The sequence below is a fragment of the Camarhynchus parvulus genome, chromosome 3 (assembly GCF_901933205.1).
Source record: "Camarhynchus parvulus chromosome 3, STF_HiC, whole genome shotgun sequence".
NCBI classification, from domain to species: Eukaryota; Metazoa; Chordata; class Aves; order Passeriformes; family Thraupidae; genus Camarhynchus; species Camarhynchus parvulus.
Genome location: NC_044573.1, coordinates 12583722 through 12601464, shown reverse-complemented (window position 1 = coordinate 12601464; position 17743 = coordinate 12583722). Strand labels below are relative to the sequence as shown.

General features: G+C 41.7%; 1 protein-coding gene across 1 annotated transcript in view; it reads left to right on the top strand.

Annotated features, from left to right (window-relative positions):
* The window catches only part of LOC115902841 (ALK tyrosine kinase receptor-like), a 277205-nt gene that overhangs the window by 228431 nt on the left and 31031 nt on the right, over positions 1-17743 (top strand). The window contains exons 7-8 of the mRNA XM_030946691.1: positions 7242-7373; positions 8307-8407. Of these exons, the coding sequence (XP_030802551.1) occupies positions 7242-7373; positions 8307-8407 (233 nt within the window). The remainder of the gene's footprint in view (positions 1-7241; positions 7374-8306; positions 8408-17743) is intronic.

The following is a 17743-nucleotide window of genomic DNA, read 5'->3' as shown; positions in this document are numbered from 1 at the left end:
ATCCTTTTCCAGAAGCATTGATTGGTTTGAACTTTACTGTCTGAGACTTCAGCACCAACAGACTCATTTGGTGCTATCAAAAGACCTGTATCCCCTGTAGCAGATGCCCTTTCCTGGATGTCTGCCTGGAGTGCACCATTTGATATTTCTGAGCTCACCTACATCTGTTCTGCAGCAGCTTCTTAACATGCTCTTGGTGCTTCATCCCTCCCAGTGTCCTGATCAAAAATGCAAAGGAAGCATAGCTGAATAGCTAGATGCCTCCCAGAATCACAAAATGTGTAGTTGGTGAGAGCCTTTAATCAAAATATAGTGCAGCATGTGGCAGAGGGGGAGAGGAAGGAGAAAACTTCTAAGATGAAAAATGAGTAGAGCCAGTAGCTTGTCTTTGACCAGCTCCTGTGTCTTTGTAATTGCTCTGGTTTTCTACCCTCACTTCAGGAGTCAATAGTCCAATAACATACAGCAGAAGATGGATAGCAGCCTGAGTTTTCTAAGAACTTGCTGTGCCTGAGTACTGTCAAAAATGTGCTGTGAGATACTTTAGGACCTTCCTTTGACCATCTTGAAGGTGCCTTATCACTTTTTCCATACCTCTGTACATTCTGCCTCCAGCATCCTCCCATCTGCCAGCCTGCAAATAGCTAGGACTGGTGGGTTGTCAGCTGTATGGTTGTCTGCAGGGCAAATATATCAAGAAAAATAAATATTGAGAGTTTATTATTCAAAGTATGTACCACAGCTGATCTAGCCTGTGGGCTGTTACAATAGAACCATGTTGATTTGGTATGTAAAAAACATGTTTGCTGTTTCTAGCAAGAGCTTAACATGAGTGATATACAACTTCTAGCAGATTTCACTTCTGCTAATAAAGAAATAAAGTTACAGACTTTATTGGTGTGAAGAACATTGGTTTGACCTGGGATCATCTAGGAAACTAGTTAAAAGCTTGAAATTACAAGCTTCTCCATCATTTTAGATATTGTTACAATTTGAAATTATATTCTTTAATGACCCACTCAGTGGACATTAGATTCACAGGAACAGTGTCAGCACTGTGGACTTGCAGCTTCTTAGAACCAATAATGTTTCATATTAGCAATATTGAAACCTTATTTCCATCTAAGACATTTCAAATAGAACTCTAAAACCCCATAATGGCATTTCTGTTGTGTTCTACTCTGTAATTTAAAAAAGGTCGAATGCATTTTCATTTCATTGGAAGGAGAGAAACATTATTTACCCTCAGCTGTGTGCTCAGACACACTTTGCTGCCCGTGTGCCATGAATGGCTCTGCCTTGTGGGAGTAATCCCAGGGGGAAGAGCAGAGGTCACAAGGGGGAGTTGTACTGATCATGGATGTAAACTAAATACCACATGGGATGGGGCAGGCCTGGAGGAACATGCTTGCCTGGTATTTCACACCCTGGGTGCACTTGTGGTGGGTCTGTTGTTCATATTCACATATCAGAGGAGGGTGGCTCTGCTTTTGCCCCTTGCTGCCACCCTGTACCCATGGTGAGCCCAAGCAGCCAATGCCTCTCTGGCATATGTTGTCCACAGGTCTTGGTTTGGTTGTCTTTTCTCCCTCCATTCATCTGTAGCTGTTTCTACAAGGCAATATGGCACTTGCAGCTGTGTTGGCAAAGGAATGTACAGAGAATGTCTGTGAGAAAATGTAAAAAGCAGAAAATATTTAGCCAGCTGTTTAGCAGAGCATCACTCCCAGCTTGAGGAGACCACGTGGCTTGCATTCACCCATAGGTACAAGAAATGAGAGTTCTTACTTCCAGCTAAAAGGTCCAAAAAGCACTGTCTTCCACTCAAGGAACAAAAAAGCATGGCTTGCCTGAGCAAGAGCCCTGGATATGCCTGCTTATCCACCTACAAGCCTGCTCAGTTCTATGGCTGATCCTTCTGCTTTTGCTTCTTTACAGTGCTGAATATTGTTGGCATAAGGTTTCTTACACTAAACAGAGAAGTGATCTAATGTTTGAGGTGTCAGATATATCTGAGTGGCAGCCTAACACAAAACATATGTCATCTTTCAGCATTTTAGTTGTCATTTTACTCCTGAGCAACACAGATATTTTCATCAGCTTTTTGCAAGTGTGGTAAAAAGTGATTCAGATTTATCAAGCAGAGAAAAGGGTTTCCCAAATGGTTCTGCTTAGACAAAAGAGCTGTCAGAAAAAGATGAGCTATGCTCAAAACTAAGGCGAGATGTTTTAAAAATGCATTATCAAAGGCTTCTATCTTTGAGCTTCAAGGAGGTGTTGAGGTTTTTTTTTGCCTCTCACATTCTTTCAGGTTTACAGGTTTTACAATAAAACTGATTGGTTTTATTAAGATTTTAATTTTTTTTCCTAATTATTTGAATTTTGTTCCTGTCTGAGCTGAAAAAGCTCTCTCTACAGCCTGCTGTTTGCTAACATCTCTTTACTTATTAATGGCCAGTGAAACGTCATGGTGCTTACTCTGCTTTGCAACCAATTAGTCTGTGTAGAAACTGTAAAAGCAGAGAGGGATGACCCCTAGAGAAAAGCATGTTTGAGTCATAATCAGATATCCTTGCAGGAGTAAAAGACAGCTTCAAAGAGGCAGATGAGGGACGAGAGGCTGAGCTGCATGTGTTTGTTGGCTCAGGATCAGACACACAGATTCACCAGCCTGATGGAAGTGCCATGCTAGAAGTTACTTTGCATACACTGCAGACACACATTAATACTCCAGATAGCCCTGGTGGTGTGTCTCTGCTTGGAAATTCCTGCCTTTCCAGATACAGAAACTACACGTGGCAGCCACCATGGCAGGCTTTGACTCTAGGTTTCTGCTGAAATAATAAATTGAAAGATAGATTCCTCTGTAAAAGTACTTTCTTTAATGGTGTAGTAGGTGGAGCTGGGTGCCTCTGAAGAGCAACCTTGAACAAGTCCCTGGTTGATTGTACTCAAACAATCTGAATTCCCCAGCCTTCATGTGACTGTTTGGACAAGTTGTCCCCCATATGAGGTTCTGGGAGCTCTTCCCATTCATCACTGTGTCCCTTGCTTGCCTCTAGGTAGGATGTTTCTTATTTCCAAGGCTGCAGCTTCTGTTAATGAAGTCCTTATCTTCTGTCTTGAGCCAGCTCTAGGGTTTTCTCATATTTGACTGAGTGGAAAGTTCAGCATATCTGGTGAAAGTTCACAGCTTGTGCCTTAAGCTTCAGCAAATTTATCTATTAATGCCAAGCAACAAATTCTATATAAGTAGTTTACCAAATCACTCAACAAATGGATAGAACTTACTGCAGAAAACCCCAACCAATTTTCTCTTATTGTAGTAATCACATGTAATATGCATTGTGTGGTAGAAGACAGACACAAAAACTCATATTATTTACTAACATAGATGGGCAGGGCTCTGTTTTACAGAAAGGGTGAATTTGTTTTAGAAGTTTTTTACTTCTCTTTTTAATTAAGAGTATCTGGGATTTTGGTTATATAATCTTTCACTGCAGGGCAGCAAGTCAGAGCAAAAGTTAAAACTTTACTGAAAAGGGATGCATGTAATTCTGTCTAGTTCGAAACTGTTTTACTTTCTGTGACAAATTCATTAAAAAAAATTCATCCTTGGAAAATATTGGCTAATCAGTCCAAGCATGTTAGGCAAGTAATGGATATATTCTAAAAACGGTAACATTTTAAATAATGGAGGTGCCAGTAGTATATTTACTTTATAGACATCCAGAACTTCAAGGTACAATTAACCCAGGACTGGTTCTTCTGTAAATTTGAACCCATATTTTCTATTTCCATAAAGAGTTTCCATAAAGATTACCCAAGTCTCTCCTGAGGTTGCACTTCCACATTTTATGAATTTTAGCTGGAACAGGAAATAATGTCCTCTTTATCTTTCAAATAAATATCACAATCACTTGGTTATAGGGTAATTTTCACTCTGCTTCATTGAATATTTAAGGATGTGAAACACCTTAGCAGGTGAGATAAGGAAGACAAGTGTCTGGCTCCTGAAAGGAGGGACTCAGCCTGTGGTGGGAGGATGCATGCACACATCAGTCAAAAGGCCAGATGGCAGCTAGAACAGGAACCTTTAAAGTTGGATTTTCTGATAATGTGGATGAGTGACCAAAAAAAGCATTGATAATCAATTTTAAAGTGGCCAGTTTGCTTTCCAGGCAAAAATGTGTAAAGAAATCATGGGATTCATTTTTATCCAGATACAGCCCAGCAGAGTCTTCCTGCAAGCAAAATGATGAAGTAGCAACCTGTTGCCATGCTATGCTCTTAAGGTTCCTGTCTTGCATACACTAAGCCTTCTGCTTCTTTCTTTATCAAAAGCTGTACTTATAGAAATGAATTCTAACCTCTGGCAGTTTTGAGCTCAGCAGAGCCATCTGCCATTGAAGGATAACTCTGCTGAATTTTGAGAAGTATTTTCTATTTTTATGCTTCGTTTCTGGTAGAATTTGGCTGGCCAACTTTGCTAGCATAGAAGAATCATTGAAACAAAGTCATGTTTAAGATTCATGTGATTCTTTAAATCGAGTAGCTGATCTGTTTGGCTTCTGAAATTTCCTCCTAAACTTGGTAAAGGTCCATACATACAGAGTAGTCTTTAATGCTTTTGTTCTTTATAATACCAGTTTGGAATTTCACCCAGAAGCTTAAACTGTAGTATCTGGTTGATTTACACCTAGTTCTGAAGAAATGGATGATTCTATCTGCTTCATAAATTGTATCAGTTACTAATGCTCTAGCTATTAACGGACAAAAAAATCTGGTTAAAGAAAAAGAACTTATTTAGATTTTTCTTGAAAGGTATTTCATTCTGAAGGCTTGAAAATATTTGGTTAAGAACAAGTTTAGCATCCAACAGCTTTTCCCTGCTTGCCCACCCACATAAAAGGAGAGACTCTTGCATTCTCAGAGTGCATCACTTTCACTGGACTGCTCTGTTCTCCATCTTGTACCCACAAGTTGTATTGTAATCTCACTGAGGCCTAAATCTTCTGAGGTTTCTGTCACTGGTACTAATGTCCAAAATGGCAGGTTTCAGTAGAAGTAATCCCTGCCCCCTAATTTCCATGATTTTCCAATAAAGTCAGAGCAGCTTCCCCTCATCAGTGCAATGTCTGGGCTAATGTGAGTTTCAGTGACAAACACATGAAATGGAGAAGCACAGGTTGGAGAGAAGTGGTACCCAGAGGTCTCTGTGGGGTACCAACACATGGAATCACAGGTGCTGTGCATATTCAAGGTAAGAAAGAGCAGCAAAGAAAATGCATCCAGGGCATGAGACATCTGAGAGCTCATAAAACATTAATTTGGGAAAAGGGAATGAAATATTCTGTGAAAGTAATAGCTTTTTATTTATGCCCTTACTTGTTCATCGACAGTGAGCTTTTCCTGGCCTTCAGGCAGGGATTGCTACTTAGATGACTCCTCCTGCTGCTCTGACTTGTTTACATCATCCTAGATAGCAAATGGCTATGACATGAATTCAGTTGGACACTGAGCCAAGCCGTTTCTGTGGGAATTCAGGGCACATTATAATTTGTCATTTTCTCTGTATCCCAGCCTCAGGCTGCACAATGAAATATAATCAAGTTCTGCAGAGGGGTGAGACACAGGGAAGTAACTCTCTGCTTAACAGCTTCACATTTAAAGACTAGGCTGAATGAATTTAGAGATTTTTAAAAGGAAAAACTTGAAAAAGCCCTAACTTTGGTACCGGTTTTGATTTTTTTCATAACAGGTTTAGATGCTTGCCAAAAATACCACTAAAATGTGGTTCTTGCCTCAATGTCAGGTTCCAGGTCCAAAACTAGCCCTACTAAAAAGCTACAGATAGAGGATTTGTTTCACTTTCCTCTCGTAAGTGGGTTGTGATTCAGGGTCCCAGAAAATCAAATGTTTGTGGTCTAGATGCTGCAGTTGTGGTGTTCCACAGTTGTTTTCTCTGGGTACACCAAGGAACACCTGCATGTGCCAATGACAATTGCCTTTTGAGGTGTGTGAGTCAAAGCTGGTGCCCTGTGAGCAGGTATTTTATTGATCTGAAATCTCAGCCAGGGGATCTGCTGGTACTTAAGCATTTTGAATAATCTGGAGTTTGAATACTGGTGCCTCATTGTCTGACAGCCTCTCTATAGATACAGAATTTCAGAGGGAAAATAAATTAATAATCACAACAAATTATATGTTCAAGAGCCTCTCCTTCTCATAGAGGAGCTAATGAAATTCCTGGTATCACTTGACCAGAAGATTCTCTTGCTTTAGAAGGTTGTGGTCTATCCTACTGCTTGTAAGTGAAGAAATTTTAATTCTGATTTTATCAAGCAGCTAAAAGTAAAAAAAAAAAAAAAAAATCCTGGATGTGTGTTTGCACATGAAATTTCATTTTTATCTTTCAATTTTTAACAGATTTCATGTACCATTCTCCTTCCTTGGAGCAAAAGGAGCAATACTTTACACCGTCATAAGCAGAACTTGCAATTGAAGATAGAGAAGTAAAAAGAAGGCATGAGATTACCTTCTGCTTTGAATGGGACTACTATTGCTTTAAAACTGACAAATTTCAAGGCAAAAAGCTAATGGAGCTCTATTGTTTGGAGCTGGAAACTGAAATCCTTAGCTAGTGACAGAATGAGCAGGCTTCAAAGCCTGGAAGTATGGATTAAAATAAACTATCCTCTTTCATCTCATGGAAGAGCCTCACAGGTGAAAGAAGTGAGGCACAAAAGGATTCAGTGCTTTACCTGAGGCCACATCAGTGCTCACAGAGAGAAGAGATCATGTTGCTGAGCTGGGCTGAGTAGAAACCTGAACTGTAGGGGAGGGAATCTTGTAGGGAATTTATGGCTCTCCAAGATTTCCTCCTGTGGGGCTGCAGAAGCAGTGCTTAGGAGAGTCATCTCCTAGATGTGACCTTGAGCGAGCTGATCCTTGCAGAGCTGAGAGTCCAGGAGACCCCATGGTGTGTAGTGAGATGTGTCCTCTCTCTGGGGTTTGTCAGGGTGTGTGGGGCGTCACTTAGCCACACTCTGGGGGCTGTTGCCCTCTGCTTCTCCCTCCCCATGGTCAGGCATGTGTGCAATTCCACACGAAAGGACCGAGGAGCCGGGAGTGCCCTGGGCAAAGCGGGTTGGAACAGTCACTGCAGCTCCTGTGTAAGCCCAGGAGCCTTCTCCTCAGCTCACTGGCTTCTTCTGTCTGTGTGCCTTTCTCTCCTGCAGGAAAGCTTCCCCCTGGCTTTTACTGCTCGTTTGAAGAAGGGGATTGTGGCTGGACTCCAGGCTCCCCTGTGTCCCAGCCTTCTCCATGGCGGATTGGAAGCCCGGAGCAGAAGCGTTTCCCTTCCCTAGAAGGTGTGTGAGAGGAAACAGTAAGTGTAGAGCACAAACAGCAGAGAGCAGAAATGATACACACGTGGTGAGGAGAGGGAATGAAACACAAGGCAAATTTTCCTGTGTGCTTACATATTCAGCCTCCAGTGAAACAGATCACAGCTTTCCACTCTCAAATGCCATCTTTCCACTCTGAGTGCTTTGAGCAAAAGACCATCCTGCTCCCTTTTTGTTTTCAGGATACAAAGTGGTACCTCAGTCTCCACCACTGACACCAGATACAAATTTTGACCCCTTCTAAAAATCCTCATATCAAATATTCATCTGCCTGACCCTCTACCATACTGATCTGGTTTTTTTCTTTCTGATTTTCCTATTTATTTTCTCTATTTTTCTGTACTGCTAGTTTTTTCCCCTGCTCACATTCTAATTTTTCTTGCCTTTGCTTCATGATCCCTTGAGTTGCACTTTTATGTACAATTACTATGTACTTGGTTCTCCTACCTAAATACCAGTATCTAATCCTTCTCATACAAACAGTTGAAGGCTTAAGCTGCTGAGAGAAAACCCAATACTGCCCTTGTTCCTCTTGTTTACAGAAATTATTCAAGTAGCAAAGAGCTATAGCTGTATTTTTATTTGGTTTTGGTCAAGATAAATTCTTTTCTTCCAAGTTACTTTTTTGTTCATAAAAGATACACTTTATTATTTGCCTTGCAAGGAGGATGAATGTGAAGTCATGGAGCAGCAGAAGGTAGCAGTGGGCAGGCTCATGTGGTCACTGAGTATGTTAGGTATGTGAAGCTGCATCCCTAAGAAATGGAAAAAGCCTTCTGTTCCCTGGAATTCCACCATGGTAGGAGCCAGCTAACATAGGCTTGGGGCAGGTTTCACAAATCCTGAAACCCAAAGGTGAGTGCTGCAGTTTGACCTTCTTCCTTCTCTTTCATCCAGGTTGTGCACTCCTCCTTAACACCAGCAAGGCACCAGCTGTAGCAAAGACTGTCATGACCAGCACCGCATTTCCAGCTCCTTTGAGGAACTCCCCCTGTGAGGCAAGTCAAAATGTTTTCTTGTGCAATTTACAGACTTTCTTTGTGTGTTTGACTCAGGTTTTCAAATACAGGTACTAGGTCAGTAGCAAGGCAACCATTATCTCTGATTTTATTTTCTATAAAATATACTTATTTATGCCCACTGTGCAGGGGAAAGATATGGTTATCTGCTTGAGTGCCACAAAATGTGCTTTGAAAAACCTGTCATATCCTGTCCTCATTGCATCACATGATGTATTACAATCTTCATAATTAGGTGTGTGTGCTGTGAGAGCAGGACAGTCAGTGTTATATAAACACAGAGAGGAAGAATCTTATTGCATGAACAAGCATTATATTTGCAACATCCAAGACAGAATAGGCTTCAGGACTGCCCCTGAGCCATTCAGAAAAGGCAGTACATGTTTTCTCTGGCACAGCTGGGATTTGGGCTGGCAGCTCTTCCATGCTGCTGCACTTCAAACCCACCAGTCCTCATGCAGGCCTTGTTCACAGGAGTGCTGAAGTTAGCAGCAGCAGAGAGAAGTTCATCCAGAATGGAGCCAGGTTCATATTCAAGCAGAAAAACTATTGACAGTCACAAGACATCAGCTTAAGCAATACATCAAGGCTTGCTGACAACCTTGCTCATGCTTGTCATTTCCGAGTTAGTTGCATTTAACCCTTAAAGTGCCTGTTCAGAAAGATGACCTGTCTGCATCTTCTTATTCTGTAGCTTCACAGATTGTAGAATCACTGATAAGATTTATTTCTGACTTATGGCTTTGAACCGTGCCTAGTAGTTAAGCATTTCACATCTTCACGGTTACTCAGAAATCTCCCATAAGCTTCTGGATCCTGGAGCAGAGGGATTTAGGAAAAATGATACTAATGAAGTGCAGCTGTTTGTTGGTTGAGTACTGAACAGACAAAAAAATCTGTTCCAGTGATCTTAAAATGCAGAAAGGACAAGAAGGGATGTGTTAGAAAGTTCTCTGGAATTAAACTACACAGAAAAAGGTGTTTCTTTGCCTTAAAGTTTGTTTTGGTTCGCTTCTGTTGGATATCTCAGTTCATACAGCAAAGTGCCTCTGGTTTTGCTCTCTTGATATATTCATGTTCTCTGTCTTTGAAATATATTCTACCTTGTTTTTCCTCCCATCTGTGACAGAGACGTAAGCAGGTTCTGAATATTTTAAGACCTTGTTCTGCCATGGACCAGCAAGAGCGAGTGTTTTTCATAATCCACCCGACACAGGAATCACAGTGAATGATTTCCCAATATCTGTGTATTTTTTTTCTTGTGTATACAACACTGCAAATAATTAAACTTGCCGTGGGGGAGAAGCTGCCATGTATTTCATCTGCTCACATGCCATCCCACCTTCGTCACTCCCCTTGGCACTCCAAAGGCATCCGGACGCATCCAGCGTTGCAGCTGTCGCTAATAAAGAGTGAAGGAGTTTTGGCAAGGGTTTTGTCTCTTGCCTTTTCATATAGTGTAAAAAGCTTCCCTTCTCAGTGGATCCCTGGTGGCTTCAAATTCTATTTTACTGGAACAATCTGTCTGTGCAGAGAATAATTTAATTCCACTTCTCAACACAACAGAAGAGGAGAAAGGAGATATGCCTCCCTACGCACTTATTCCTCCAATAGGTGCCAACAAACTTCCTAATAGTGAAATTATAGTCAGAAAAGAGGTTGTGAAAATACTGTAATGCTGTCCTGTATTTATTCACCCTCAACCACTTTGTGATTGAACTGGCTCAAGTTCAGGCAATAAAAGATGAGTTTTCTTTTACCTGTCACTGCTGACAACTTTACCTGGCATGTCACAGCTGGGACAGATTCTCTGGCAGCTGAAATCCCATAGAAAATACTCAAAATTCATGTTGCAAAAGGATCTCAGCAAGGGTTTGTGTGAATTAGACCCATTTATTCTTCCACCATCAGATCCAGCCATAAATCTGCCCTTCCTCTTGTATTTGATCCAGTTCTCATGATCCTTTAGATATCTGCTTGCTCTCCTGAGAGCAGCAAGGAGGTCAGCAAACATCCCCAGTTTGATAATTTTGACTCTCCTCTCTTCTCCCCTGCTACATGGAAGCTCTGGGACACCTGCTGTTCAATGAAGTTATTATTTCTTCCCCTTATCCCCTAATTTTCTTTTATCCAGTCATGTTAGACCAATCACACTCACCACAGCAGAAGCTGACACCCTGCTTTTTAGCCTGAGGTGTTCACAGAAATTAATTACTTCAGCCTCAGCATGAGGAACATTACCTGCCACAGTGCTGTTTGCCAGGCTGGAGGAGTCTGGGGTTTGGCCAGGGTGTCCATGACACCAGGACTCAAAGCTGATAAGGAAACAGCCAAGCAGTCCACAGTGGGAACCAGCCACAAAGAATTTCTAATGCTTCAAGCTTGCTTTTCCTGCCTGAGCCTGGCTGTGTAATCTTACACTGTGGCAGATTGGAAAAGGAGGTGAGGGACAAGCCTGGTGCACAGACCTTCCCTGCTGAGGTTCTGGGCAGCTGTATGCAGTGTGTTGGTGTTAGCTCTTGGAGACACCACAGCATGGATGAGCTGTCACTGAGTGCAGGGTTGGTGTGACTCTCCATCTCTGTGCTCCCTGCAGCCTGAGCTCAGTCCCCAGGAGCAGGCAGGGCTGCCAGCCCTTTCCATGCCCTGCAGGAGGCTCCTTGTTAGCTCAGGAAGGGGAATGTCAGCCTCACCCACTCTGCACTGCCCCACGTGCACCAAAAAATGGGAAAAGCATAAAAATGCACACAGGAGATCCTGTGACAAACACAGCCTGTACTTTCCCACACTTTTGGGATTGGCCCTAATGTGCCTTGCACTTTGTGTATAGCTTTGTATTGCACTTCACTCCTGTTTGTTTTGAGCAGCCTTATGTTTTCATTTTCTTTGTTCTTCAGTGCTTTTGGCAGGTCAGAGCAGTCAGTTTGTGATGCTGCCCTTTATTCTTGGTTGAGTTAGTTCTTCTCTTTCCTTTTGTTATTTTATTAAATCTTGGCTGGAGTATCCTGGCTTCAAAGAATCTCTCCTGCTTGCAGTCCAGACAGCCTTTGTTATCTTTTTCATGTTGCACTTTCAGTAGAGCCCTTTGCTTGTTGACCCCTTTAAGTCTGTGTTTAAAACCCACTCTGTACGGAAGAGGGAGACTGTGGCACTTCTACTAAATCTTGGGTGAATGCAGGAAGTGGTTCACATAGTCCATGAAGTGATGCTCTATTACCCTGAAGTAGCCAGAGAGGGGAGATGCAACAAAAAGCTCAGGAAATGATTCTGGAACTAAACAGTCACAGTAATCAAGAGTGAAAACCTTTTAACCCACATGTAAAAGTTCACTGGAAGCAAAGCACGTGTAATTGAGCATAGGGATGCGTGTGAAGTGCAAAGAATTAAGCCAAACAGTGGCCTGATTGAAAGGCAGAGTTTTTAGAGCTCAAGCAGTAAAGCACAGCATTATTTGCCCCTTCTATCACACTGAGATTCCCCTCCCTGGGTGGGAATCAGCTGGCTTGTACAAGGCTGACAGAGGAGCATGGGATGGATAGGCATTTCCTCATTTTGAAGAAGAAATCCATATGCATGTCATTAGAAGCTGTACTGGTGTTTGGGAACCTAGGAAACCACATTGCAATTAAATCCAAGGGAAGTGCTGTCATCTCAGACACCATCCATGGCAAAACTAATTGCTTTGCCACAGCTGATAGCTCCTAGGTGTGCACAGTTTCCAAACTGTCATGGCCACCCACTCCTCAGTACTTCACAAAGAAGTCAGAGAGCTGGCAGAAGTGTTGCAGGTGCCCAGGGATTACTCACCTTTGTGTGGAAGCTGGAGACTCAGTTCTGACCCCCTCCCATGTCTAAGACAAGAAGGCAATCCCATCTCCCTCAGCCCAGCATTATTGCTGTGCAGGTGCAGTCACATGTGCTGATTTGCTTTTCCTTCCATTTTTTAGAGATGTTCCCGGATGTCTGCATCCTCAGGCCTTGAAGGATGTTGTGGTACCTGTAGATCACAAAAAACATGCCTGTCTCTTCCCAAAGTGTGTGGCTTTCTCTCATAATGACACGCAAGAGGCTGGTACAGTTGTACCTGCCTGGGCTGTAGTCTTGCATCTCTCCTGCAAGATTTCATTTTGTGGTGGGTTGTTAGTGCTGCTTCTGCTTGGAAGTCACTCCAGAAACATGAGCAAATTTTGAGAAAGGCTGTGCTTTGCTCAGCTCGAGGGAATCTGTGACAGAATCTCAGTGCCATGCCGGATAAGTAAAAGCCAAGCTGCAGCTTTGGTGTGGGCTGTCAGAGGGAAGGGGAGGAACAGCAGAGCTGCTGTTCCTGCATGGGGGTGGATTTGAAATTAGCCTGAAATGTTATTGCATGCACCTCCATGGAGTAAGGTGACTCTGCAAGAGGGACTGCTTTGTGATTAGGAACCAGATTGTTTCATTTTGCTGGTGGGCCCTGGGTCAAACATTTTAAAGGGTATAGTTGTGCTGGAAAACAATACAAACAGATTCCTGTGGTAGTAAATGTGCTTTGTGCTTTTGGCTGTGTTTAAAACAATGAAAATATTTTTCTGATGCTATTTTGACATTTCAACTAGCTGTTTCTTGAAAGCTACCATTATATTATGTAAGTTAGTACTAAACTGGGCCAGATTTCTTTAGCATCTGAAATTATTTTTGTATGTAAATGTACTCTCTCTCAAAACTAAATATATCATGTTGATGTAGAGCAGTATAGTTGACGTTTGCCTTCTCAGCCAGGTTTACAGACATAAAGATGTTTTCATCCTCTCTGCTTATTAATTCAGTTCTCTTTTCTATGCAGAAGCGTTGCAATTTTTTCAAGGCATGTAAGTCAATAATATAAATCATTCCTTGAGTGCACTGTGAGCCCTATGCTTACACCTGCAGAATGTGTCTCTTTTTCTCCTCTGCTCCTTGAGCTTTAAATAACTTAGAAGCATACATGGTAATAACATTGACACTGAAAATTTACGAGCATGAAAAATGCAACATAGATATGCCTCTAGCTCAACCTTTCATGTGCTTTATTTGACAGAATATTCTTAGCATTCTTTCTTGTTTTAAAATGTTGTTTTAAAAATCTGTACAGCTTATTTACTGTTATCTGTCTTCTCTTGTTCCCTTTCCCACCTGGCTTTTGTGTCATTGGATCAGAGGGTCTGTAGCATCTGAAATCTCTTGAGTGCTGGTCATTCCACAGTCCTCTGACAGCAAAATTCTGAACACTTTCTCTTTTGTTGTTGCTTTTATTTTTCTCTTGGTCTGTTTTCTGAAATAAAGTAAGAAATAATGGGAGAATAAATAGTTGGAGAATCTGTTCATATAAAACATGAGCTTCTCTTGCCTGCCCCTAGATATTTTAAAGCTACGTAATCAGATCAATTAATTAAAATTCTATCATTTACAAAAGGTTTTTGCTTTCACACCTGAGTTTTCATCTAAAGCAGAAGTGTCTGCAGACTACAAGAGAGTTGTATCATGCATTGTTGTAGATCTGGCCAAAAACCAAGAACAAGATCTTTTGATCCTCTTTATTATTCATAAGAGTCCAAGCCTGAATTGCTGAACAGTGGTAATAGATGTCATTGCTTGTACTGTTGTATGCAACCATTTCTCATTTCTGGTAAGAAAAAAATTATCGTCAGTTTGATAAACTTCACATGTCAAAGGTAGCTCATATTCATGTACAAAGCTTACTGAGACTTGGCAAAGGCGTCTGCAGCTATTGCCTAATTCTGTGCAAATCATATCCCAATTTGCAGCTTCAGTTTCTGCTCAATAGTGAGATGTTTTCCAAGCTCCTTTAATACCTGAGCTACATTTACTGGGTCAGTGCATTTACAGCTGAAAACAATTTCTACTGTTTCCCTTCCAGTGAAGAAGACCCAAGGGAACAGTAATGTTTTTTAGGAGAATAAATGTCTACATTTCAAGAATCCGCTGTTCCTTGTCAGGCAAATTTTGAGCAATTCCTTTGAGCAAGCATCATGGAGAGGGGGAGCAAAGACTTGGGGGCATCAGAATTAAGTAATGCGCTGTCTCACAAGATGAAAACCTGTGGTCTAGAGTTGAGGTGTTGCTGGCCAGAGAGCCACCAGTGAGATTCAACTACTGCACTTCCCTGGGAGGAAAATGCCTGTAGACTCTTCTCTGTCTTCTTCAAAATACTTTACTCCAAGCCCTGTTTGAAGTATGTTTTTCTTTTCCAGTTCCTTTTTTCACTTGTATTAAAGATGGCCAAGTATCAATTCCTGCCAGGTAGGACCATAATGCTAATAGTCAGCATCACTGCCATGCAGAAAGGGAGGAAAAAGAAACAGCAACTCTCCAGAGTGTCACTGCAGAATGTTTTATTTATGCTGCTGCAAGTGTGTGCCGTTGGTCCTCGGTCAGACATCTTGGAGATAGTTTATGCTGGAATGTTTCTAGCCATTAAAGTAGATTCATAGGTGTCAGCAAGTTCAAACTTCACCCAGAAGGTTCTTGGTATTTTATTTTTTTTTTTTTTTTTTCATAAGGAAGTAAAAGGGAAGTCTCAGTTTTCAAGTGGTCTTGAAATTATGCAGCTTGTGCTGGAAAACCTACCTTCCTTGTTTTTCATCACCTGCCAAGCCCTGTTGATATTGATAAGGATTAGATTTTTTGGGTTTTTGTTTTGTTTTGTTTTGTTTTGTTTTGTTTTTCTGGGATGATTTGAGTCCCCTGTTTGTCAGTTCAGAAACTCCACCAACTCAGAGGCTAAGGGGATTCTCAGAAGGCATCTTTCCAGATGGTGTTTGCAGTATAGTACATGTAGCCATCTGACCTGAGTTTTGCCTCAATATGCTGTGTATTTACCATGAGCTCTCCCTCCCTGATTTTCCCCAGATCAGTTTAGACCATTTCATTTACTGAGTCAGTGGGTTTGCATATGAACAGCTGATCAGCAGCTCTGGTGGGCTCTAAAGCCAGAAAGCAAGGTGCCATTGAGCCACTGCCTACCTTCTATGCTTAATTAATTTCTCAGTGGTGTTTCTAGCATCTGAATATTTTGCTGCTCGTTTAACACAGAGGGAGATGTTTGATGTATAATGTTGGGGTATTCCACCAACAGCCCAGATTTAGATTTTTCCAAATGTGCCACTGCTCTGCTTGCAGGGCGCACTGTGTATGTAGTGCCATCTGCCATCATTGATGCTGTATTCTACAGAATGAATGCCAGCCCCATTCAGAAGTCTTTACTATGGTATCCAGCTCATCATCTGCTCTGGTTCACTTCAGCAGGTGTGAAAAGACCTGGACTGCCCTGCTGTGAAGCTTAGAAACCATGAAAATCACAGCCAAAAATGCCCATTTGGACACAGTGCCAGTCGATTCACTCAGAGCCAGTTCATTAGAGTTTGCATATTGCACTTTGCCAATGAGCTGATCTCCCACATCTACTGCCAGCTACTTCTTTCCTTCAAACAGCTGACATGTGTGCAAAGGCATTCATTCCAATTCATCAATTGCCTCAGCTTTTGCTCTAGTGTTACGTTAACAGCTATCAAAGGCTCGCTCTTCCCTCACTCCTGACCATGTAGATGTTGCCTCTTACCTTCTGGCAGGTCTCCAGATGAGACAGAGGTCTGAAAGCTTCTGCCCTTCTGCTTCACCTCTCAATTTTTAAACTACCAAAATGGCACAGTGAAGTTGCTCCAACTCACCTGTATTAAAAATGTCACATAGTGTGTTGCACAGGGAGTTGGCACTTGGGTCCTAAAAGTGGGCATGCGGACTCTCAGTAAGAGGTGTTGCTTTCCCTGGTGTAAGTGGAGGGTTTTAGATATCCGCTGGCATTCCAAACTTATTAAAACAAATAGTTAAGTGCTGATCAGTTTTCTCAAAGAAAATTTACTTTACTGGGTCTGAAAGGTATAAATTTTCACTTTAAATTCACACTGAAAGATGCCTCACTTTGTAGGCAATTGAAAATGTAGAATACCCAACAAGTTCTTTCACCTTGGTTGTCACCTGTTGGGAGCAGCCACACAGACACCAAGTTTGAAGGCATCAGCCTCCTATACCATGAGCAGCCTCTCTCACCAGTGTTGCTTCTGGTTGCTGGGTATGAGCTCAGCCCTCCTCAGCTGCCTCCATGGCCAATCTGAAATAGTTCCTGGCCATCCTGCTCAACTCTGCTTTTTCTCTCTGGTGTCTAGGAGGTGAAAATCCTCACACTTGATGCTGTGGTTTCCACTGCCTGACACTGTGGAAGTAGCCATGGGATTCCATGAATCCTTTCCCAGAACTGTGGTGGGAGTGAGCTGGAAGTCAGACTTGACCAGTGTCCAGACTTGACCAGCTTGTCGCCAGAAGTGCTGTGGGCACCTGTGATGGTTTGCTGGACCACTCAAAATCTTACACATCAGTTTGGGATGTGTAGCCAAAATAATGCAACAAAATGCTTTCACAGACACAAGCTGGCATATCTGTTTGTACATTTATCAATCCTTGGGTCATACAGTACAATGGATTCCAGGCAAGTCCAGTGATTTTTGGACTGGAGACAGAGAAGAGCCCCATCTAGATTATTCAGTCTCTGTCACAGTTTTGCAGTATAAAGTCACTTCTTTCTTTGTAGCTTTGGAGACAGGCAGATGAACTGTAGTGTTTACCCAAATTCAGAACTGATAATTAATGCAATGGATATCCAGAATTTTGTTCCACCCACTCCAAAATTGTGATCATAAACTAGGAATAATAGCAACACTTCTGTCACTTTGATGCCTACATCTGATTTGGCTGCCAGAACAAACTTGCACCATGACATAAGAACAGCAAGCAAAATTTAGCAGTTTTGTGTTATGCTGAGAAATGGATATGGATGTTCTGTGCTATCAAAGCAAGGAAGTAATGTTATCAGGTGTTCCTTTGTAAAATACAAACTGAATTCTGAGCCTTCTGACTTTGGTGGTGGCTTTGAAGTGCTGAAAAATAGAGTGCTTTATTTAATATGTGTGGACACCAGATACTGTGCTGAACACTTTCTTGTATCCAAAACATCCATTGTTAATGTAGCTTTAATAAACTCATTCCTTCAGCATTCTCACCTCTACTGGTAATTGAGATGAAACCCAGCTCCTGAATAGAATATATATGGGTGTTTTACTTGTGCTCTTGATCAACAAAGGGCTAGCTCCTCTTCTTTTTCATTAGAAAATAAGAAGACTATGTTCATATACTCTGGATTGTGGAGCTAGCCTGATGTGAATTGTTTTTCTTTTTATACAATGAGAGTGAGAAAGTCATAAAATGAGAAAACTACATGAAATAATT